The 24,261-nt window shown below is 40.1% G+C and overlaps 1 protein-coding gene across 1 annotated transcript in view; it reads left to right on the top strand.

Moving 5' to 3' along the window:
* Positions 1-24,261, top strand: part of MYO1D (myosin ID) — a 361,161-nt gene that overhangs the window by 251,159 nt on the left and 85,741 nt on the right. The window contains exon 21 of the mRNA XM_047080805.1: positions 22,641-22,795. Within this exon, the coding sequence (XP_046936761.1) occupies positions 22,641-22,795 (155 nt within the window). The remainder of the gene's footprint in view (positions 1-22,640; positions 22,796-24,261) is intronic.

Below are 24,261 nucleotides of genomic sequence, written 5' to 3'. Positions count from 1 at the left end.
TGTAAGAAGAGATCTTCCTCAAATTTTGCTACTAGAATTAAATGAGCCAGGATGGTTTCTGCCTTTCTCTTAGGTTCTAAAGCATTTTCAGTAGCATAGGAATTACCTAGGCCTGGAAAGTTTGCCCCTAATAATCATCTGTGCCCAGTAACATTTAGGAGAGTGATTTCCTTTTTTTTTTGTTTATTTATTTATTTTGGGGGGTGGGAGGGCAGAGAGAGACAACTCTCTGTAGGCTCTCAAGTAAGCTCTGTGCTAAGCATGGAGCCTGCTTAAGATTTGTGCGCTCTCTCTCTCTCTAAAATTAAAAAAAAAGAATGTTTTCACAGTTAGGAATCTATTTTGATTTTTTTTTCTTTGAGTCAATTTCAGTAATTTGTATTTTCCCTAAAATTCATTCGTTTCACAAACTCATTCATTTCTTTTAAATTTTTTTTTAACATTTATTTATTTTTGAGACAGAGAGACAGAGCATGAACGGGGGAGGGGCAGAGAGAGAGGGAGACACAGAATCAGAAGCAGGCTCCAGGCTCTGAGCCATCAGCCCAGAGCCCGACACGGGGCTCGAACTCATGGACCGCGAGATCGTGACCTGAGCTGAAGTCGGCCGCTTAACCGACTGAGCCACCCAGGCGCCCCTTCGTTCATTTCCTTTAATATAAAATTACAAATGTTACTCTCTTATAATTTCTAAAGTCAACACACCTTTTCTTAACTCTCGTTCTCATTTGTAATGTTAGGTATTTGTGGTTTTGCCTTGCACTTTCTTAATTAGACTGTGCCAAGGGTTTGGTTCCTTTATTGGTCTTTGCAAAGACCTCTTGGATTTATAGAAGTTGTTTTTCTCATTCATCCACTCTTGCTTTTCTCTTAACTAATTTTTATTTTGATAGATTTCTTTTAGTCTTTCTCTGGATTTTTGATATTTACTTCCTTATTTAATAATAAAAGTATCTAAGACATCCTGTTTTCTTTTGAACATAGCTTTAGCTGCATCTGTGAATTTTGATGTGTAAAATCTCTTTCTCGTTAATTTATTATCTGTAATTGCAACTCTAATCTCTGTAGTCCAGGGCTTGTTTCCTTTTCATTCTCACTAATGAAGTTATTTTGTTGTTATTAACCTTTTCTTTGATTCCTAGTTTTATTGCACCGTGATTATAGAAAGCGACCAACCACTTACCCTACTTTCTGTAATGGGGGAGGAGGCGTTACTTCATTGCGTAATACCTAATAAACATGTATAAGTAAATACAAAATAAATACATAATAAATATGCATAAACGTTTCAGGGACCATATTAAATGTGTCTAGAAGTTCCATTTAATTGCTAATCGAATCTATTGATTATTCAACCTCCCTCCACCCTCATTTACTTTTTGTTTGCTTGAACTGCCAAAGACTCAGCCACCCACTAAAATCATAATTCAGTCCATTCTTCTTGTATTAGAACAGTTTTGGTTTATATGTTTTAGTACTTTTTATTCAATGCATGAAGACTGGTGGGTTTCATTTTTTAAGTTATACTTTTTGTTGATATAAAACAAACAAAAAAACAGCCCTGGATTTTGCTTTGTTACTACTATTCCCATCCCTGCTTTCTTTCTGATATGTCTTTGCCATCCTTTCATTTTTTATCTTTCCATGTCTTTGTTTTAGATGTTTTATAAACAGCATAGTTGGGGTGCCTGGGTGGCTCAGTCGTTTTTTAAGCATTCTACTTTGGCTCAGGTCATGATCTCACGGTCCATGAGTTCGAGCCCTGCATCAGGTTCTGTGCTGACAGCTCAGAGCCTGGAGCCTGCTTTGGATTCTGTGTCTCCCTCTGTCTCTGTCTCTGCCCCTCCCCCGCTCACACTCTGTCTCTCTCTCTCTCTTAAAAATAAATAAACATTAAAAAATAAATAAACAGGGGTTGTGGGAGGGGGGATGGGCTAAATGGGTAAGGGTTAGCATTAAGGAATCTACTCCTGAAGTCATTGTTTCACTATATGCTAACTAATTTGGATGTAAATTTTAAAAAATAAAAAATACAATTAAAAGTATATATATATTGAAAGGAAAAATAAACAAACAAACAAACAGTTAACTTTTGGTTTAGTTTTGGTTTTACCCAGTAAAGGAGTTGTAACCTATTCACATTTTTTTTTTAATTTTTTTTTTCAACGTTTATTTATTTTTGGGACAGAGAGAGACAGAGCATGAACGGGGGAGGGGCAGAGAGAGAGGGAGACACAGAATCGGAAACAGGCTCCAGGCTCCGAGCCATCAGCCCAGAGCCCGATGCGGGGCTCGAACTCATGGACCGCAAGATCGTGACCTGGCTGAAGTCGGACGCTCAACCGACTGCGCCACCCAGGCGCCCCTCTATTCACATTTTTAATAGAAACTGACAAGATTTTCTTTTCTTAATCGTATGTTTTAAATGCTTTCTGTTTTTAAATTTTTTTTTTTTTTTAAGAGGGAGAGAGAGCAAGAGTGAGTGTGTGAGTGGGGAAGGGGCAAAGATAGATGGGGACAAAGTATCCAAAGGGGGCTCTGTGCTAACAGCAGAGTCGATGTGGGGCCTGGGGCCTGAACTCAGGAACTGCAAGATCATGACCTGAGCTAAAGTCGGATGCTTAACCGACTGAGCCACCCAGGTGCCTCAGTGCTTTCTATTTTAATGCTTATATGCTATTTCCTTTTTCTTTTTCTTTCTTTCTTTTTTTTTTTTTTTAGTTGCTATGTTGGTCAAGTTTTATTTATCCTCTTTTTACTAATGATTCAAGAGTTATATATTCATTTTAACTCTAATAATGATTACTGTTAAAAGTTTAAACTGATGTTAGGGCGCCTGGGTGGCTCAGTCGGTTGAGCGTCCGACTTCAGCTCGGGTCACGATCTCACGGTTCTTGAGTTCGAGCCCCGAGTCAGGCTCTGGGCTGATGGCTGGGAGCCTGGAGCCTCCTTCTGATTCTGTGTCTCCCTCTCTCTCTGCCCCTCCCCCATTCATGCTCTGTCTCAAAAATAAATAAACATTTAAAAAAAAATTTTTTTTTTAAAAGTTTAAACTGATCTCTTCATCAATACCAAGAATAAAATGGATTTACTTTCTGGGGCACCTGGGTGGCTCAGTCCGTTGAGTCTCCGATTCTTAATTTCAGCTCAGGTCATGATCTCACGGTGTGAGATCGAGCCCACAGCAGGCTCTGCGCTGAGCATGTAGCTTGCTTGGGGGGGGGGGGGTATTCTCTGTCCCTCTCCTGTCCCTCCCCCACTTACTCATGTATGCACACGTACTCATGCGCACTCTCCCTCTCTCTCTGTCTCTAAAAACATCAAAAAAAAATTTTAATACATTTTGCTGGTAAATAGCTTAGGTTTTGTTTTTTTTTTTAAAGTTTATTTATTTTTGAGAGAGAGAGAGAGTGTGAGCTAGGGAGGGACAGAGAGGGAGACACAGAATTTGAAGCAGGCTCCAGGCTCTGAGCTGTCAGCACAGAGCCCGACATGGGGCTTGAACCCACAAACCACAAGATTATGACCTGAGCCTAAGTTGTCCACTCAACCAACTGAGCCACCCAGGCGCCACATGGCTTGCTTTTTTTTTTATATATATATGTTATTTATTTTTGAGAGAGCAGGAACGCGAGCAGGGGAGGGACAGAGAGGGAGACCTGGAATCCAAAGCAGGCTCCAGGCTCTGAGCTGTCAGCACAGAGCCCAACGTGGGGCTCGAACCCACCACGCAAACTGTGAGATCATGACCTGAGCCAAAGTCAGATGCTTAACCAACTGAGCCACCCAGGTACCCCTCTCTATAAAATTTTTTTTCGTATTGAATATTTTTTTATTATTATTTTTCTAAATTTATATCCAAATTAGCATATAATGCAACAGTGATTTCAGGAGTAGATTCCTTAATGCCTCTTCCCCATTTAGGCCATCCCCCCTCCCACACCCCTTCCTGTAACCCACTGTTTGTTCTCCATATTTAAGAGACTCATGTTTTGTCCCCCTCCCTGTTTTTATATTATTTTTGCTTCCCTTCCCTTATGTTCATTTGTTTTGTATCTTAAAGTCCTCATATGAGTGAAGTCATATGATTTTTGTCTTTCTCTGACTGACTAATTTCACTGAGCATAATACCCTCCAGTTCCATCCACGTAGTTGCAAATGGCAAGATTTCATTCTTTTTGATTGCTGAGTAATACTCCATTGTATATATATACCACATCTTCTTTATCCATTCATCCATCGATGGACATTTGGGCTCTTTCCATATTTTGGCTGTTGTTGACATTGCTTCTATAAATATTGGGGTGCATGTGTCCCTTCAAAACAGCACACCTGTATCCCTTGGATAAATACCTAGTAGTGCACTTGCTGAGTCATGGGATAGTTCTATTTTTAATTTTTTGAGAACCTCCATCCTGTTTTCCAGAGTGGCTGCACCAGTTTGCATTCCCACCAACAATGCAAAAGAGATCCTCTTTCTCCGCATCCTCGCCAACATCTGTTGTTGCCTGAGTTGTTAATATTAGCCATTCTGACTGGTGTGAGGTGGTATCTCATTATGGTTTTGATTTGTATTTTCCTGATGATGACTGATGTTGAGCATTTTTTCATGTGTCGGTTGGCCATCTGGATGTCTTCTTTGGAGAAGTGTCTATTCATGTCTTTTGCCCATTTCTTCACTGGATTATTTGTTTTGGGGGTGTTGAGTTTGATAAGTTCTTTACAGATTTTAGATACTAACCCTTTATCTGATATGTTGTTTGCAAATATCTTCTCCCATTCTGTCGGTTGCCTTTTAGTTTTGCTGATTGTTTCCTTCGCTGTGCAGAAGCTTTTTATTTTGATGAAGTCCCAATAGTTCATTTTTGCTTTTGTTTCCCTTGCCTCCTGAGACGTGTTGAGTAAGAAATTGTTGCAGCCAAGGTCAAAGAGGTTTTTGCCTGCTTTCTCCTCAAGGATTTTGTTGGCTTCCTGTCTTACATTTAGGCCTTTCTTCCATTTTGAGTTTCTTTGTGTGTGGTGTAAGAAAGTGGTCCAGGTTCATTCTTCTGCATGTGGCTGTCCAGTTTTCCCAGCACTACTTTATTCCATTGGATATTCTTTCTAACTAACTCCATTAGTTCAATGGAGACTGTCTTTATTCCATTGGATATTCTTTCCTGCTTTGTCAAAGATTAGTTGGCCATACATTTGTGGGTCCATTTCTGGGTTCTCTGTTCTGTTCCATTGATCTGAGTGTCTGTTTTTGTGCCAGTACCATACTGTCTTGATGATTATAGCTTCATAATACAGCTTGAAGTCTGGTGTAAAAATTTTCTAAAACTAAAATAATTTAAAAACTTGAAATGGATTTAGTTATTTCCTCCTGTGAGTGATGACAATATTAATATTTTTCCTCTTCCATGTCTTCCTACATTTTCAGACAAAAGAGACACACTTCTTAAAAAGTATGTAAAGTTTAAAGTTATTTTCCTGTGCATAAAACTTATTTTTTGTTCCCAGATACTTGAAGATATTATCCCCTGTGTTTCAGAAATGTAAAACTTCCTCTGGGCTACATTTCCATATGATTCTCTCTTAATTAAATTGGGCTGGTATATGTGACTCTTTTCTATCTAAAGACTGAAAATCTTTGTGACATTGAGAAATTTTCTTCTATTACTTGATTTTCTGCAGTATCTGTTTGTTATTTACTGCTTTCATATTGTTTTTTTTCCTATCTTTATTGAGGTATAATTGACAAATAAAAATTGTACATATATTTAAGGTGTGCAGTGTGATGTTTTGAACCACTGTGTTTTTAATTTATCATGGTTATCTTTCAGAATGATTTCTGTTTCTAATATTGGTCTGTTTTGTACTTATAAGTGCAAGTACAAATTAGGGATTTTGTTCTAGTTCACTCTGCTTTCTTGCACTTGCTCCATGGCAAAGAAGAACACCTGCTCTCATTCCCCAGACTAAGCCTCCTCCTTCTGAACTGCCAGAGCTTTTCACTTGTCTAGCTGTGTCCGCTGTTTGCTCGTCCTTGCTGAGGAGGGCCTGGGAGGACTGAGATGGTTTACAATCAGAGACTGTATCTGCCCTGTTCGAAATCTTAAATATCAAAAAGAGAGAGGTTTCGATTTATAATAGCACAGAGATCCCACCAATGATGAGAGAGAAGAAGGTAACTAACAGAGTGAAGCCTGGATAAGGAGTTGCACTTTTGTTCAGAGAAGCTGATTTATGTGTGTGGCTGAGAGAGTGACCCCTTCCCTAACTGATGTACCTCAGTGCAGGCATTGCTGGCATATCTCCTTTTAGATTAGGGTGTAAAAACCCTTGAAGGTGGAGGGGATTTTGCTTGTTCATCTTCGTATACCTCTGAGTTGCTGCTATTTGATCCTTACCACAGACTTATAAGGTAGATGAGGTGTCTAGTATGATCCTCCTTTTGTAGAAGAGGAGACAGATGCTCCAAGAAATCCAGTGACTCACTCGTCATGTGATCGAATAATCACAGGGCCGAAGTGGGATTAGCACCCAAGTCTTCCCTTTCCGTGCTGCTTTTCCCCACTTACCGTCCTGTCTCCCACAACACCAGGAGATGTGTGTCCCGCCTGGGCCCCACCAGGGGCTTAATCTTTCATTATTTGTGTAGCAGAAGAAATTGGTGCTCTCTTCCCTCTCTCTGTCTGGGGCTCTGGCCCACAGGTCTGAGCCTACACATGAGGGTTTCCTAGGACCAGAAACAGCATGTCACCAGACGGGCTGGACGGGCAGGGGCAGAAGCCTGTCCCTGGAGGGGAAGGGAGCTGAGAAAACAGTCCTGGGCTCCTTCCCCCTGGCCCAGGCAGCACCTGGAAGGGGCCTTCCATCTGGACGGTTCCAGCATGTGCCACTGAACCTCTTCTCCCTGAAGCTCTGCAGCCAAGGCTCCCGGGGTATGTTGGCAGAGTCGCTGCTGTTAAAATCCTCATTTTATTAGGCTCTAATTAAGCTCTCCTGCGAAGTGCTACATAAATTCAGTTTCGAATTTTGCATATGAAATCAAATGAGAGGGAAGCATCACAGACATAAAATGTTTTTAGAAATGACAATGGTATGTTTAATTTAATTGTATAGAATCATCTGGATGGGATACATCTACGTGGCAGAAAGATTGATATGTTCTCTTACCAGTGGCCTCAGAAAGTCCATGATCCACATAGGTTTGTGAAGTGATTTCCAATGCCTTAAATACTTTTCCTTCTTCCTTCAAGCACTGACCCAGGCATTCTTTAAAATCAACCCAAGAACTCACCTCCTATGAACATGTATTCACTTGACGTTTAGGACTACTTACTTATGCAGCTTCTGTTCATTTTTACGTGACATTTGAAAAAGCTTACGATAAAGGGCATGGTACTGGCTTAGTCTGCAGACCTGAGTTCCAGTTCCAAGGTCTACAGACCCCGCTAACCTCTGTGAGCCTCAGTTTCCCTATCCGTAAAATAATGACATGAAACTAAGTGGCCTTCCAAATATACGAACTGCTAAAATGTTTTCCAGTTGTTTGTTTGTCTCTTCCACTGGTCCAACTGGATTGTGAATCCCCCTACAGCAGGCTTATGCCTTCAGCATCTCTGGTATTTCCATCCCCACCAGGGAGCCTGGCGCTCTGCATTGCCCCCAGCGGATGCCCTGTCGGTGTTGATTGCCAGACTGACAGCACCTGTGGCGGCCAGGAGGTGGCACTTTGGTATTTTCTGCAGTGAAAGAACAAACCACAGAGTGAGAAATCTCTGAGGCTTCTGTTTTGCTGACCAAAGTAGACTATCCGGGGATCAAAATAAGCAAGGAGCTGTATTTTTATATTCGCATGTAACAAAATTGGCTTTTGCTGGTGGTTGTGTACAGTCTACGGGTCTTCGCACATGTATAGATTCGTGTAGCCACCACACCAGGCAGGATACGCAGTCGTCCATCATCCCCAGACAACTCCCTTAGGTCAGACTACCCCTGACCCTAAACTCTGACAGCCACCAATCTGTTGTCCATCCCTATAGTTCTGTCTTCTAGAGAGTATCACATAGACAGAATCCTACAGTATGTAACCTATTGAGGCTGACTGCTTGCACTCAACATAATGCCTTTGAAATGTATCCATGTTGTTGCATATCAATAATTTGTTTCATTAGTTTATTCCTCTTATTGCTGAATAGCATTACATTGTAGAGATGTTCATAGTTGATTTATCCATGGATATTCTATTCGTTTCCAGTTTGGGGCCATTGTGAATAGAGTTGCTATAAACATTCCCGTCTAAGTTTTTGAGTGAACATACGTTTTCATTTCTCTGGGATATACGCCTAGGAGTGAAATTGCTGGATCACATGGTAATTCTAATGTTTTATTTATTTTTGAGACAGAGAGAGAGAGACAGAGCATGAGCGGGGGAGGGGCAGCAAGAGAGGGAGACACAGAATCTGAGGCAGGCTCCAGGCTCCGTGCTGTCAGCACAGAGCCTAACGCAGGGCTCAAACTCACGAACCATGAGATCGTGACCTGAGCCGAAGTCAGATGCCCACCTGACTGAGCCACCCAAGCGCCCCACATGGTAATTCTACATTTAACTCTTTTAGTAATGGCCAAACTGTTTTCCCAGTGATTGTATCAATTCACATTCCCACCAGCAGTGTATGAGAATTCCAACTCTTCTGCATCTCCACCAGCTTGTCACTTTGTTCTTGTTGTTGCTTTTGTTTTATTTTGGCCATTCTGATAGGTTTGTGGTGGTATCTCATGGTTTTAATTTGCATTTCCCTAATAGCTAGTGATGTTTAGCATCTTTTCATGTACTTATTTGCCACCTGTATGTCTTCTTTGATGAAGTAACTTCAAATATTTTGCCCACTTTTAACTTTTTTCTTAATGTTTATTTGTTTTGAGAGAGAGAGAGAGAGAGAGAGAGAGAGAGAGAAACCATGTGTGCATGAGCTGGGGAGGGGCAGAGGGAGAGGGACTGTCCCAAGCAGGCTGCACGCTGACAGCTCAATCTTGGACCTGAGTCGAAATCAAGAGTCAGATGCTTACCCAACTGAGCCACCCACGTGGTCCCCTTTGCTTATTTTTAAATTGAGTTGTTTGCTTTCTTATTGTTGAGTTTTAAGAGTTCTTTATATACTCATCTTCCTACCAGCGTCTTCCTCAAAGAAAAGTTTTCAGTTTGGTTAAATTCAGTTTAACATTTTTTTTTCTTTTATGAGTTACACTTTTGGTGATATTTCTAAGAAATATTTCCCCAATCCAAGGCCATGGATATTTTCTCCTGTTTTCTTCTAAAAGTTTTATGGTTTTACATTTTACATTTACATCGATGATCCATTTTGAATTCGTTTTACAGAAGGCCTGAGATTTAAAGTGATGTTTATTTCTTTTGACTTGTGAATGTTGAAATGGTCCAAGTTATCCAGATGTCTAAGTTATATCCTTTCTCCATTGAATTGCCTTTGTAGCTTTGTGAAAAATCAATTGGCCGTGTTTGTACCTATTTCTGACTCTTCATTCTGGTCCACTGATCTGTTTTTATCCCTTTGACAATTACCTTATCTTCATTACTTTAGCTTTATAGTAAGGAAATGAACTACTGTGAGTCTTTCAACTTTGTTCTTCTTTCTCAAATTGTTTCGGGTATTCTAGTTCCTTTGCCTTTCCACACACACTTTTTTTTTTTTTAATGTTTATTTATTTATTTCAAAGCGGGGTGGGTAGAGGGAGAGAGCGAATCCCAAGCAGGCTCTGCGCTGTCAGCACAGAGCCTGACACAGGACTCAGTCTCTTGAACCACAAGATCATGACCTGAGCCAAAATCAAGAGTTGGACACTCAACTGACTGAGCCACTCAGGTGCCCCTCCATACACAGTTTAAAATCAGCTTATTGGTATCTACAAAATGTTATGCTGGGATTTTGGTTAGGATTGCATTAAATCTATAGATTAACTTGGGGAAAATTGGCATCTTAACAATATTGTATTTTCCAATATATGAATTTGTTTTTTCTGTTTATTTACTTTCATCAACAATTTGATTTGATTCTGTACTTTTCAGCATGTAGGTCCTACACATGTTTTTTTAGATTTACATATAAGTATTTTTGGTTTTGGAAAAAAAAATAGGTATTTTTGTTTTTGGAGTTGCTGTGGATGGTTTTGTTTATAAACTTCTGTTTCCAAAATTATATGCTAACTATACTTAAATTTTTTTTTAATTTTTGGGGCACTTTGGTGGCTCAGTCGATTGAGCTCCAACTCTTTGATATCGGCTCAGATCATGATCTCGTGGTTAGTGAGGTCAAGCTCCATGTCAGGATATGTGCTGACAGCTCAGAACCTGCTTGGGATTCTCTCTCCGTCTCTCTCTCTCCCTCCCTCTCTCCCTCTCTCGCTCTCTCTCTCTCTCTCAAAACTAAGTTTACATTTAAAAAAAATTTTATTTTTAAAAATTGTATTTCCAGGGGCGCCTGGGTGGCTCAGTCGGGTAAGCATCCGACTTCAGCTCAGGTCACGATCTCACGGTCTGTGAGTTCGAGCCTCGCGTCAGGCTCTGGGCTGACAGCTCAGAACCTGGAGCCTGCTTCCCATTCTGTGTCTCCCTCTCTCTCTGCCCCTCCCCCATTCATGCTCTGTCTCTCTCTGTCTCAAAAATAAATAAATGTTAAAAAAATTTTTTTTAAAAATTGTATTTCCAGTTGTTCGTTACTAGTATAGAGAAATATCTTTGCATGTTGGCTTGTGACCAACAAGACTTGGTGACCTTGCTAAACCTACTTACCAGTTCTAGGAGCTATTTTGTAGATTCCTTGGGGGTTTTTTTATGCAGACAATCATGTAATCAAATAATATAAAGACTCTCGTTTCTTCCCTTTCGACCTATATGCCTTTTAAATTTCTTTAAACCTACCTTATTGCGCTGGCTAGGGCTTCTCGTATGATGTTGCACGACAGCAGTGACTATGGAAATCCTTACCTTGCTTCTGATCTCTGCAGAAAGATCTCTTTCACCACTAAGTGTGTTGTTAGCCATGGCATTTATATAGATGTGATTTATCGGGTTGAGTTCTTTTCTAATCCTGGTTTCTTGAGGGGTTTTTATCATGAATGGATGTTGAATATTGTCAGGTGCTTTTGTTGTGGGGTCGTGGAGCACAACGGCCAAGAAAGAATTCTTGAGACATCGTAAGGTACATCTTAGGAAATTTATTTAAGTAGCATGGGGACAGGACCCACGGGCAGAAAAAGCTGCACTTTTGCTCTATGCAGCTGGTGTCTGTATGCCTAGTGCTCAAGGGGGAGGGGATGTGCAGGGAGTAGATCATAAATGCTTCTTCTAATTTCCACTCGTAAAACTACATTCACTAAAAAAATTTTTTTAATTAAAAAAAAAACTACATTCACAAGATTGCTCTGGTGCTTATCGTTCAGTTTGATATTAGCTATCAGTGAGATGTACAGGAAGTCATGAGACCCTTTAAGAATGTAGCAACCAGCACATATTTGATCCTTATCAAAACTATGCAGGCTGTATACGGGTCAGCCTTCTGGGCTAAAAGTAAACATTTTTCTGCTTCTATCCCTCATCATTTACCCCCTGACCAATTTTTGGTCCTTAAATCTTTTAAGGTTGTTGAAGGGCGAGGGGCTCATCTTCTGTAACTTCTTCAAGCTGTCAGGGATCATAGAGATATCCCTACCTGTGGACTGAAATTGGTCACTCTCTGTCCCTACAAGTAACTATAATAGAAGGCCATTGCTGTAGAGTACAGAGAAGACATCTGGGTGAATTTGTTTTGAGTAGTAAGGATCTTTTGAGTGAAGGAATTGGCACCTGCTTGCATGTATCTCAACGATAGAAAAGAACAAAGCCAAAGGGACAACACATTAGCATTATTATTATAATGAAAATAAGAAGAGGGGCACCTGGGTGGCTCCTCAGCTAAGCCTCCGATTCTTGATTTCAGCTCAGGTCATGATCTCATGGTTTGTGAGTTTGAGCCCCACATTGGGCTCTGCACTGTCAGTGCATGGGATTCTCTGTCTCTCCCTCTCTCTCTTTCCCTCCCATGTTCCTTGCTCTCTTTCTCTTTCTTTCAAAAAAATAAATAAATAAAGTTAAAAAAAAAAAAAAAGAAAAGCAATGAGAAGACACTTTAGTGTGGACCATAGTCCACCTCCAGACCACAAATGTAACCAATCATTAAGTGGCAATGTAGGGTCTTTAAGAGCATCAATTTGATTATTCATATCAGTAAGTAGTCCTGTTATATTTTTGTCATAATCCAGAATGGAGTCACAGCATTCTGCCTTAATAATGGCACACACTCCTCCTTGTGTTGCTATTAAGACATCTATAGCCATTATATTTTGTAGAACTGCTTTATGCACTCAGGTCATTTTGGTGTTTAATAATGTAATGCTATTTTGAGAGTCATTTTAAGATCTTAATTGCATATTTATCAAGGGCCTCTATGTGCCATAAAACATCTTCTAGACCTACTGATGGAAGAAAAATAGATGTCAGATCATCATATCATCATACTAACGGAATGCAGACCTTGTCCATCATTGTTTTAGCTATGGAAGATTCACTGGACTTGTGATAGTCTTAGTGCTATGGCTATGAGTCTAGGCATAACCTATAGTACATCTTCCAATCCAGCCTGGTGGAAGCCATGGCCAAAAATTTGGCCCATGTAACCATTGTGTTCCATTAGGTGCTAGCCATCTGATGCCTGATCACCTTGTCTAGTCAATAGCAAACCAGTCAGTTGCCTATAAAATAATGGTATGGTCACAGGCTTATGGGGGTAACCATTCCATTTAGCCGGTACTATTGGGCTATGAATCAAGGGTATGGTTTTTCTCTTCTTAGCATAAGGGACGGGCCTTTTGGCTTAGTTGTCCTATTGTGGTAGTAAGCCACATATATCCATCCCGTATTTGAGATAATCCTTCCTGGGTATTATCTCAAATAATAGTCAAGGAATTTGTTGTCGTCAGACTATCTACGGATTGGCATATTCAGTTAAAATTTTGATAGTTTGAGGATAAGAGAAAGGCCTCTTTTGGCCTGGAGAGTCCCATGTAACATTTACCATAGGTCAGCAAGAAACATTCTTTTTAATGATAAAAGCATCCCTACATGTGCTGGTATTAGGATGTAGTATCATTTCAGCTATGTGTGGATATAAATAATGCCAATCTGTACCTTGTAATGGAGAGTCTCAGCAAGGGAGACCTTAAGTGCTTGATGTGGACAGTGAGCCACAAGCCCAGCCCGAAGATTGGTTTTGGAGCTCAGCGTAGTGTTGTGCCCCTTGTAGAAAAGAGTTCCATTTAGGTATGGTGTGTAGATGGCAAGTACGAGAAAAAAGACCTCCATTTTTTTTTCTTATCTCATTGTTTAAAGAGTATTTTGAGATCTTCCACTGGTTCACAGGAATATGAGGGCACGTCGTTCAATTCGTTGTCATTCTCCCACATCCAGGCTAACCCAGGGCTCAGCCAGCCATTACTTCTATAAGTCCATAGTTAACTCCATGGAGTGGGGTATAATCTGGTTTTAAGGAGCAATTGTGTTATCCCAGACACATAGAATTGATCAGGGTAAAAGCTGAGTTACCCAGTTGTTGGGGTACCCATTCCATTGTCCAGCTATTTAAATAATCATATGTCCATAGGGTCCCTTTTATTATCCCCACAGAGTAACAAACAGGAAGACTGTCTATATATGAGCTATTATGGCAGTATCTCTGAAGTTTACCCCAAGTTGTCTAGCTTAGGCAAACAACAAGCATTTAAAGACAGCTAATTAAAACTAGAACCTAACATCCATAAGGATGCATTATTGAGAAACATAATTTTTCTCAGTTCACCCTTATTTCCAGAGATAGCCAAATCAAGACTGATTCATTTGTAAAACAAGTCCAGTTTTAACAAACTTGGCCTAATTATTTACATAAGCTCAGCAAGAATAGTGATTGATCATATAGATCCTTTAAAATCTTGGGGCACCTGGGTGGCTCAGTCGGTTAAGCGTCTGACTTCAGCTCAGGTCACGATCTCACGGTCCGTGAGTTCGAGCCCCGTGTCGGGCTCTGGGCTGATGGCTCAGAGCCTGGAGCCTGCTTCTGGTTCTGTGTCTCCCTCTCTCTCTGCTCCTCCCCTGTTCATGCTCTGTCTCTCTCTGTCTCAAAATAAACGTTAAAAAAAATTTTTTTTAAATAAAAAAAATAATAATAAAATCTGTTTTGTGGAAACTTTTTATAAGGAATCTGTAGATTGAACTTTTTTGAGAGGGAGAGCACATACGCAACCGTGTGAGTGGGTGAGGGGTGGAGGGAGGGAGGGAGGGAGAGAGAGAGAGAGAGAGAGAGAGAGAGAGAGAGAGAGAATCGTAACCAGGCTCCACATGAGGAGTCCCAACAATTCGAGGCTCCGTCTCACAACTGTGAGATCATGACCTAAGCCAAAATCTAGAGTCAGACGCTTAACCAACGGAACCACCCAGGTGCCCCTCTAGATTGAACTTTTAATAGCTGCTCAAGGGTAGAGCCGAGCCAAATTGTTGTCATCAGACTTGCCTACAATACCTATAGATTTGGGTGCATTCCTCTTCTTGAGGTCCCTAAAATATCCTGAGGTTTCCTGCACCTGCCAGGAAGTGACATTCTTTACTCACCTGGTAAGACTGCTGGGAACTCTGTAAGCAAGGTATCAGGCCAACATTTTCTATTTTTTTTTTTAATGTTCATTTATTTTTGAGAGAGAGACAGAGAAACAAAGTGCAAGTGGGGGGATGGGCAGAGAGAGAGGGAGACACAGAATGAGAAGCAGGCTCCAGGCTCCGAGCTGTCAGTACAGAGCCCGACACGGGGCTTGAACTCACAAACTGTGAGATCATGACCTGAGCCAAAGTCAGACACTTAACAGACTGAGTCACCCAGGCGCCCCTCAGGCCAACATTTTCAAGGGGCTTTATTGACTCCATAAAGTCAACCTTAATTCCTTAGAGCTGTCTGGTCATATCTGAGTCTATGCATGTCTCTCTTACATAGGACATTCCAGTCAAAGCCTTAGTAATATAACCAGTGTTTCCAATGGTGTCCTTTACAAGGAGAATAGATTCTTTTTAAGTTTTCTTTAAATTCCAGTTGGTTAACATATAGTGTAATATTAGTTTCAGGTGTACAATACAGTGATTCAGCAGTTCCATACGTCACCTGGTGTTCCATCACAAGTACGCTCCTTGATCCCCTTCACCCATTTCACCCATCTCTCCACCCACCTCCCCTCTGGTAACCATCAGTTTGTTCTCTGTAATTAAGAGTCTGTTTCTTGGTTTGCCTCTCTCCCTTTTTTTTTTCCTTTGCTCATTTGTTTTGTTTCTTAGACTCCACATATGAGTGAAATCATGTGGTATTTGTCTTTCTCTGACTGGCTTATTTCATTTAGCATTATGCTGTCTAGCTCCATCCATGTCATTGCAAATGGCAAGATTTCATTCTTTTTATGGCTGAGTAATATTCCATTGTACATATATACTACATCCTCTTTATCCATTCATCAGTAGTTGGACAGTTGGGCTCTTTCCATAATTTGGCTATTGTAGATAATGCTGCTGTAAACATCAGGGTGTATGTATCCCATTGAATTAGTATTTAGTATCCTTTGGGTAAATACCTATTGGTGTGATTGCTGGATGGGAGGTTAGTTCTATTTTTAACTTTTTGAGGAGACTACAAAGAGAACAAATTCTTATTGAACTTATGCAAATAACTAATTGCCAAGAAAGAAAGAATACCCACTGGGAGTTTCTGAATTCTGGAGGATTCCAATAAAGAAAAGATTTAAATGTTTCAATTTGTTCACGAAAGAAAACTTTATCACATTTCTATAAGTCATGGATTTCTTAAGAGAAGGTTTTTTTAAATCTAGAAGAGCAAACATTAGGAAACCAGCAGTGTGTCAAATAAGAGTCACAAAAACCATAATCATCTTCCTCACTCTATTTAGTCCCGTTCTCCTAATTCTAGTTGTTCAGATGCAGCTTCTTCCATTAGTTCTGGATATGCTTAACCATTTTAGTTTTATGATTTTAAAGATATCAAAAACCTGTATTTGTCAAAAGTCAGTTTCCTGAATCTCCTTGAAGACAAAACTCATTCTGCAAGAGCATCGGAACAATAACTGTAAACCACAAGAGACTCAAAAATAGAATGGTTAAAGATCTGATAAGAGAGTTCATTATAATGTAGCTGACAAGGAAATTTAATTATTCCTGTGACACATAGCATTTTAATAATTAAAATTATTTAATTTTGACCTTATACTAGAACATATTAAAACTTCAGGAATTTCATATATTTTCTACAATATATGAAATTATATTTTTATATATTTTTAAGTATATGCCTAAACAGGATTACAGATCATTCTAAATTTAATATTTACACTTAACTGCGCTGGCAGTAAGAGATTCTACAGGAAGCTAGAGTTGTTAGCAAAACTTGAGAAGTTTTAACTTTCTTAAGTAATCAAAGACCTGATAACGACAAAACACAGAAGCTTTGGTTTTCTGGGCAGATAAAGAAAAAGAAAAAAAACTTCATTTGCATTTTCTTATCAAAAGCAGACAACAATCCAAGAAAACTTTGTCTTTTTAACACAGAGAAAAGCAGAATTTCAATTTTATGCCAATGTACTTTTAAAATCCATTCATTTCAACCTCAATCTTGACCATACATAAAATTCTTTTCCAAAAAATTCCCTTCACAAACCTTCTACAACTTTCTTTTGCATTCAGATTTTGTTGTAAACATTTTCTCCCCAAACAACCAATCTCATTTTAGGACAGAATTTCTTTTTCCCTCAACAAAAGGTATTCTTTCTCATAATCCTCCACTCCTACGTACAGAGTTGCTTTCCTTATGTGTATCAGTCTTTTTTAAAAATTTTTTAACATTTATTTATTTTAAGAGACAGAGCATGAGCAGGGGAGAGGCAGAGACAGGGGGAAACACAAAATCCAAAGCAGGCTCCAGGCTCTGAGCTGTCAGCACAGAGACTGATGCAGAGCTTAAACCCACAAACTGTGAGATCATGACCTGAGCCGAAGTCGGATGCTTACCTGACTGAGCCACCCAGGCGCCTGTCCTTCAGTCTTAATTATATTTAGCAGAATTTTAACTCTTAGAAACATTAATCCCCAAAGAAAATTAAGTAGTAATCACTTGTGAATGGTCTGTTACACCAAAATTCTTTAGATCTGAACTTCATGAACATATTTCATAATTTCTAAAAACATGTTTTTCCATAGTACAACCTTTCAACCAAGCATAAAGCAAGTTTACCATAGACCCAACATCCTCAGTTTCTCTGTGGTAAGAAGCCAAAAGCCCAAACCTACATTTAGTAAACATGCTTTAGCATTTATTTGGAAAAGACTTAGATATCCAACAAATTCAATCCAATTTATTGTTTAACTTAGCAAAACTTGCAAGTGTCAGGAGCGCCTGGGTGGCTCGGTTGGTTAAACTTCCAACTCTTGATTTCAGCTCAGGTCATGATCTCACAGTCATGGGATCAAGTCCTGTGTCGGGCTCTGAGCTGACAGTGCAGAGCCTGCTTGGGATTCTCTCTCTCTCTCTCTCTCTCTCTCTCTGCCTTTCACCCTGCTTGCATGAGTACGTGAGCTCTCTCTCAAAATAAATAAATATTAAAAAAAAAAAACTTCACAGTTTCATGTTACCAAAAATTTTGAAAGCTATTTAAAAGTTTTACTTATGGGGTGCCTGGATGGCTCAATGGGTTAAGGGTCCAACTTCGGCTCAAGTCATGATCTTGTGGTTTGTGAGTTCAGTTCCCACATCAGGCTCTGTGCTAACGGCTCAGAGCTTGGAGCCTGCTTTGGATTCTGTGTCTCCCTCTTTGTCTATCCCCCACCCCACTCACTCTGTCCCTCTGTCTCAAAAATACACAAACATTTTTGAAGTTTAAAAATAAATAAATAAATAAATAAAAGTTTTACCCATTAATCTTTTATTTATTCAGCCTACTTGTTGTTAACAATTACTCGTGAAAATTTTGAGACAAAATTAACCGTCATTTTAAGCCATCTTTCTGCTGACAAATTGCAACAGCGATAACACGAGTTTATTTGACCTTTTGTAAACCTTAGTAGAATAAAAGTTTTATATTTAGTGCTGATAACTCTAAAGACATGTTTACCTTTAATTAAACTAACAAACTCAAATTAGCTTAAATGCCAAATATATTGTACCTGGGCACACTAAATGTCAATCAGTTTGTTCCCCACTGTCAGTTTTTACCTGGGGCACCGGTGGGGAAATCTGAAGTGAGCAGTTTAAGTCCAGAGAGAGGTGCTCTCCACTCCTTGATAGCAAGGAGAGGAGGAACAGGAGCCAATGGCACTGAGGGCATGAAGGATGGTACAGGAGCCATTATGCGAGTGGCACCCAACATGGTGGGGAAGGAGGAGCAGGGGGAGGTGCAGGCAGAAGAGGTGAGGTGCTGCCAGCAAGAGGGCAGAGAAAAAGGACTCTCTCAGTCCTAAAGTTCATCAGCACAGACAGATGAACAGGCACACCTTTTGTTTCCATCCACAAAAAGTGAAAATAGGCAGTCCATGTCTGGTGGAGAAGACAGGGAACCTCCCTGAAGCAAAAGGAGTTTTGAAAGCTTCTTGGGAGTATTCTTTAAGGTCCCCATCCTGAGGTAGACTTACAGGGCAACTGGCTCCAATTATCATAGCCATTAACCTAGGAAATGAATGAGGGAGAAAACCCCACACAACCAGAGTCAGGCAACATTCATCCAGTACTCTCAAGATATATTCCAGCTCTGACACACAAAGAAGCAAACAAAGAGGAGAAAATAACTCAGGAAAAAAGAAGGAGGCATATACAGGATCTTGGCAGAGAGATGGGAGCAGGGAGTGGTGCACATAGAAAACATGACAAAACACAGGGAGGGTGGTGGGTTAAGTAGGACGGGCCTGGGCAGCCAGCTGATGGTGGATTGAGAAGAAAAGGGTGAGGAGAGGGGTGTCCTTGGGCCCCCTAAAGGAGTATGGACAGATGAGGGTTTTGGTAGAGGGCCATAAAGGCCTGACCATATGGGATTTTGGTCCATTTTCCCTGATGCCTACCAAAAGGTCCAATTGATAAATAGTACTGAGCCTTAAAGACCCATCAATGGGTCATTTTTTTATCATCCTTCAGAGAACATTGAGGCCAAGCATTATTACAGAAAAAGATGAGGCACTTCTTCTTTAAATCCTATTGTCCAGATTGACTCCATTGTGTTAGGTAACAACAGCCCAAAGGAAAATCCTTTGGGATCAAGGAAGCTGATCCTATAGTTAATTCCTACAAATGGAGGAGAGTCCATTAACTAACTAGGAGTCCATTACCAAAATCCTCCTCAGCTTCTAAGTGGCATCCCACCAGGAATATTGCTGAAGGTCCCTGGGATTCAGAGTGGTGGGAGGCATCCCTCAGTTTCAACCACTCTGACACCATTGTACTACCTGAGAAGGGGTGTCAGTGATTGGACTGAAATGCCACAGAGATTGGAGCTGCCTCTTTCCATTTTGGGGGTATCAATATATTTTGCAACCAGTAACAATACCCTTTGTAAGACTCTGGATCTACTATTAATGGATGAGGTAGAGGCCCTGGCCCTTGTTAACAAGGAGCAGCTATTTGGTATCATATTAAGTGACATATATCTAAGCTAGAAGTACTTGCAGTCTGAGAGTAGGACTGAGAACGCCAAACAGCCCATGGGCAAGACAAATGAAAGACGTGAAGAAACGAAAGTACGGAACCCCTATCTAATCCAGGAAACTTTCTTGTGAGCTTTATCTGTGATCCAGTCCCCTGCTGGGTGAGTGCCTCAACTGGATAATAGCTCCCACCAGTCACTTTCAGGAATCACATGTGGTCAGATGTATCTTGGATTTTATGCTCATTTGAGGGATCACACTGGATTATTTAGGAGGAAACCTTCCATGGGAGTCTTGAGATCAGCGGCCATCCTAGGGACATGTATGTCTGTCCTGTGATGAGTATTAAAAGAGTATTAAAATACTCAAGTATACAAGTATTAAAAGAGCAGATGAAACAGAGACTGATTTCTGAGCCCAACGCTATTACAGCCAAGGTACTGGTGTCCAGCCGGGCAGCAGAAGTTTGTCTTCCCCTTAGTAGGGCCACGGGCAAGAGGTTCTCTCCTGAGCACTCAGACAAGACACATTCCGAAGGGTTGTACTATTCAGGACATCTCTGGAAAAGAACAAGAAGTAGAGGCTGGGGGAATAAAAGGGTTTTAGCAGGTCGCACTGAGGCTCTTAGATTCCCCCTATAATCCCCTTGCAGGGCCACCAAAAATGTTGGTGGGTCGTGGAGCACAATGGCCAAGAAAGAATTCTTCAGACCTTTTACAGTGCAAATTAGTAAGTTTATGTAAGTAGCACGGGGAAAGCTCTCTGCTCTGTGGGCAGAAAGAGCTGCACTTTTGCTCTATGCAGCTGGTGGTTATATGCTTTGTGCTCAAGGGGGAAGGGACGTGCAGGGACTAGTAGATCAAGGGGAGCCCCTCTGGCCCAGTCTGTGGAATATGTGACTCTGATCTCAAGGTCGTAAACACAAGCCCCACGTGGGGTGTAAAGATTACTTAAAAATAAAATCTTTAAAAATATTTAAAACTAGGGACGCCTGGATGGCTCATTGGGTTAAGCATCTGACTCTTGATTTCAGCTCAGGTTGTGACCTCACAGTTTGTGAGTTGACACCCCAAGTTGAGCCCCTGCTTGGGATTCTCTCTCTCCATCTCTCTTTATTTGCCTCTTCACCACTTGCGTGCAGGCACCCACTTTCTCTCTCTCTCTCTCTCTCTCTCTCTCTCTCTCTCTCTCTCAAAATAAATAAATAAACTTAAAAAAAATAAAATAAAAATAAATGCTCAAATTTCTGCCTGTGAAACTGCTTTCTCAAGATTTCTCTAGTGCTTGTCATTCAGTTTGAAGTGAACTGTCGGTGAGATTTAAAGGCAGTCATGAGACCCTTTAAGAAAGCAGCAACCGGGGCGCCTGGGTGGCGCAGTCGGTTAAGCGTCCGACTTCAGCCAGGTCACGATCTTGCGGTCCGTGAGTTCGAGCCCCGCGTCGGGCTCTGGGCTGATGGCTCAGAGCCTGGAGCCTGTTTCCGATTCTGTGTCTCCCTCTCTCTCTGCCCCTCCCCCGTTCATGCTCTGTCTCTCTCTGTCCCAAAAATAAAATAAACGTTGAAAAAAAAAAATTAAAAAAAAAAAAAAAAGAAAGCAGCAACCAGCACATATTTAATCCTTATTGAAACTATGCAGGCTTTATTTAGGTCAGCCTTCTGGGCTAAAGGTGAATATTTTTCTGCTTCTATCCCTCATCACTTTCTTTGCATCAAATAATACCACGTGGCTTATTTATTCTGTTGCAGCAATGGATTACATTGGTTAATTAATGAATTCTGAACTAGCTTTGCATTTCTTAGATAAACTCTACTTGGTCATAGTATATTATTGTTCCTATATGTTGTTGGATTTCTTTGTTAATATTTTGTTGGTCATTCTTACATCCATATTGATAAAGGGTTTTGGATATTGGTTTACAGTTTTCTTGTACTGCCTTTATCCTTTTTTGGTATCAGGATAATGCTGGCCTTATAAGATGAGTTACAAAGTGTTCCCAGTGTTATTTCTTCTTTAAACATTTGGTAAGATTCACCAGTGAAGTCACCTGAGCCTAGAGTTTTCTTTTTTGAAAGGTTTTTAACCACAAATTTCATTTTTTAATAGATAAAGCAGTACTCAGCTTATCTATTGCCTTTTGGGTGAGTTTTGGTAGTTTGTGGCTTCTAAGGAATTACTTGGTTTCATCCATGTTATTAAATTTATGTACACAGAGTTGTTGAAAATATTTTTCTTTGTTATCCTTCTAATGTCTGTATGGTCTATAGTGCTATCCCCTCCTCCATTCTATATTGGTAATTAGGTTATCTCTCTTTTATCCTCAGACTAGAGGCTTAGCAATTTTATTGCTCTTTTGAAACAACCAGCTCATTATTTCATTGATTTTTCTCTATTATTTTTCTGTTTTCAGTTTCACTGATTTTTAGTCTTATCTTTATTATTTCCTTCCATCTTGCTTGTTCCATGAAACTTGGAAAAGACTGAAGCTACCAGGGTCACTGATCAAAAATACATTATTAGGGGTGCCTGGGTAGCTCAGTCAGTTGAGCATCTGACTCTTGACTTCGTCTCAGGTCATGATCTCATGATTCGGGAGATCAAGCTCCACATCAGGCTCTTCACTGATAGTGCAGAGTCTGCTTGGGATTCTCTCTCTCCTTCTCTCTCTCTCTTCCCCTGCCCAGTTCATGCACACACACTCTCTATCTCAAAATAAATAAACTGAAATAAATATATATATATATAAATTTATTTTTAAAATTATGCATATATAATATAATATGTATATTATGCATATAATTATGAAATGTATTTTTAAATTTATTCTTTTGAGAAACCATCCTAATAGTTTTCCACGTTTTATGTCTTTGCAGTTGACTGGTCTGAGTGTCTCCAATGGAAAGGACCAACTTGTAGTGTTCCATACAAAAGACAACAAAGACCTCATTGTCTGCCTTTTCAGCAAACAGCCAACCCATGAGAGTCGAATTGGAGAACTTGTTGGAGTCTTGGTGAATCATTTCAAGAGGTAAAGCTTGATTTTTGTAACTGAGGCAGGTTTTGAACATATGAAATCTTTCATCATAATTCTTACTGAACTTGCTTTGTGCCAATTTCAATGTATTGAGTTATTTTCCTTTAGAAGAATGACATAAATCATCCATTCCACAGAAGGCAAAATTAGCATCTAGGCTTAGTTTCAAGACTAGGAATGATCCTCTGCTATTCCAGCCTCCAGCTGAACAAAAAATGATAGAATTTCCCCAATTGTGATTTCTTCATCACCAGTCCAATGACAGAAATCCAAAAGACAGAAAAATTACTTTATATACTTATTGTCACAGCTTCTCATTTATCCCAAATATAATCAGCAATTGTGTCTACTATGAATGTAAATTAGAAGACAGGTTTAGGATGACATATAGGTACATGAAGACTGAAGGAATTTCTAAGAGAAGCAACAACCTATACAAAAACGCAGAGTTTGGGTGGCACATGACATATTCACAGTGAACCTAGATGTCTGGGGTATTTGCGTGTGGGTGTGTGTTATGAACAGTGATGTGAGAAATATACACAGAGCATCGACCCTGAGGACGATGTGGACCAGGGAATGATCTGTCTGGTTACTTATTGGAGTTGTTTTAGAGACGGGGTCTTCCTTCCCATAGGACATCATCGAGCATTCGGCGTAGAGCGTTTCTGACTCCAAAGTCAGATGTTCTTTCCAGTGTGGCAAACTGTCTATCTCCGCCTCCCCCCCACCCTGATGCCAGGGGAAGACCGCTTCTCAAAACTCAGGGTCCAGTTCCTTTTCTTCCTTGACGATACTTCCCAAGTTGCCAGAAGTAATCGACTTTCCTTATCAGTATTGTGTTGTTGTTTTTTCTCACTTAGATATGGCTTTTCTTTCCCTAAACAAAGACATATCTAGAATCAGATGTCCACCTGTCTAATTCGACTGTGTTCATTTTGCTGATCAGTGTGTGCAGTATAAGCAGACCATTTATTTTATGTTATTAAACTTTGTATCCTAGATCAAAATAGGTCCTTAGATATGTAGTTAAATGCTTTTCAGTGGTGTGGATAAAATAATGCGTAATGGTCATCTGGTGTGAAAAAAATAAGAATCTAAGGAATTACCAAAAAACAATGATAAACAGATAAGTTTGAAAAATTCCCTTCCATCTGCCAAAGAGTGCTAAGAGGATACTAAGGAGTTTAGAATGGAAGGGAAAGACATGGAGAAGGCATCTCTACAGTAAAGTCATGGCTCAGTTTAGGAGGCTTCTTTTCCTTCTGATAGTTAGAACAAAGTAAGGACAATTAAAGGGATTTTAATCCGCATGCCTGTACTAATGCATAGTTTTTGCCTGGAAAATATTTCTTCTCAGTCTGGGTCCTTGTTTAGCAAATTCCAACTCTTATTGAATGCTTCTGTAAGTAGGGGGAAATGGGAAACTGGTCCTAGCACGGTCAGTTGCTGTCTCTCCC

Source organism: Lynx rufus, unplaced genomic scaffold, assembly GCF_022079265.1.
Source record: "Lynx rufus isolate CCGP_SWC_20201006 ecotype Redwood Valley unplaced genomic scaffold, mLynRuf1.p SCAF_18, whole genome shotgun sequence".
Classification (NCBI taxonomy): Eukaryota; Metazoa; Chordata; class Mammalia; order Carnivora; family Felidae; genus Lynx; species Lynx rufus.
Note: the sequence above shows the minus strand (reverse complement) of the source record. Positions and strands in the feature narration are given on the sequence as shown.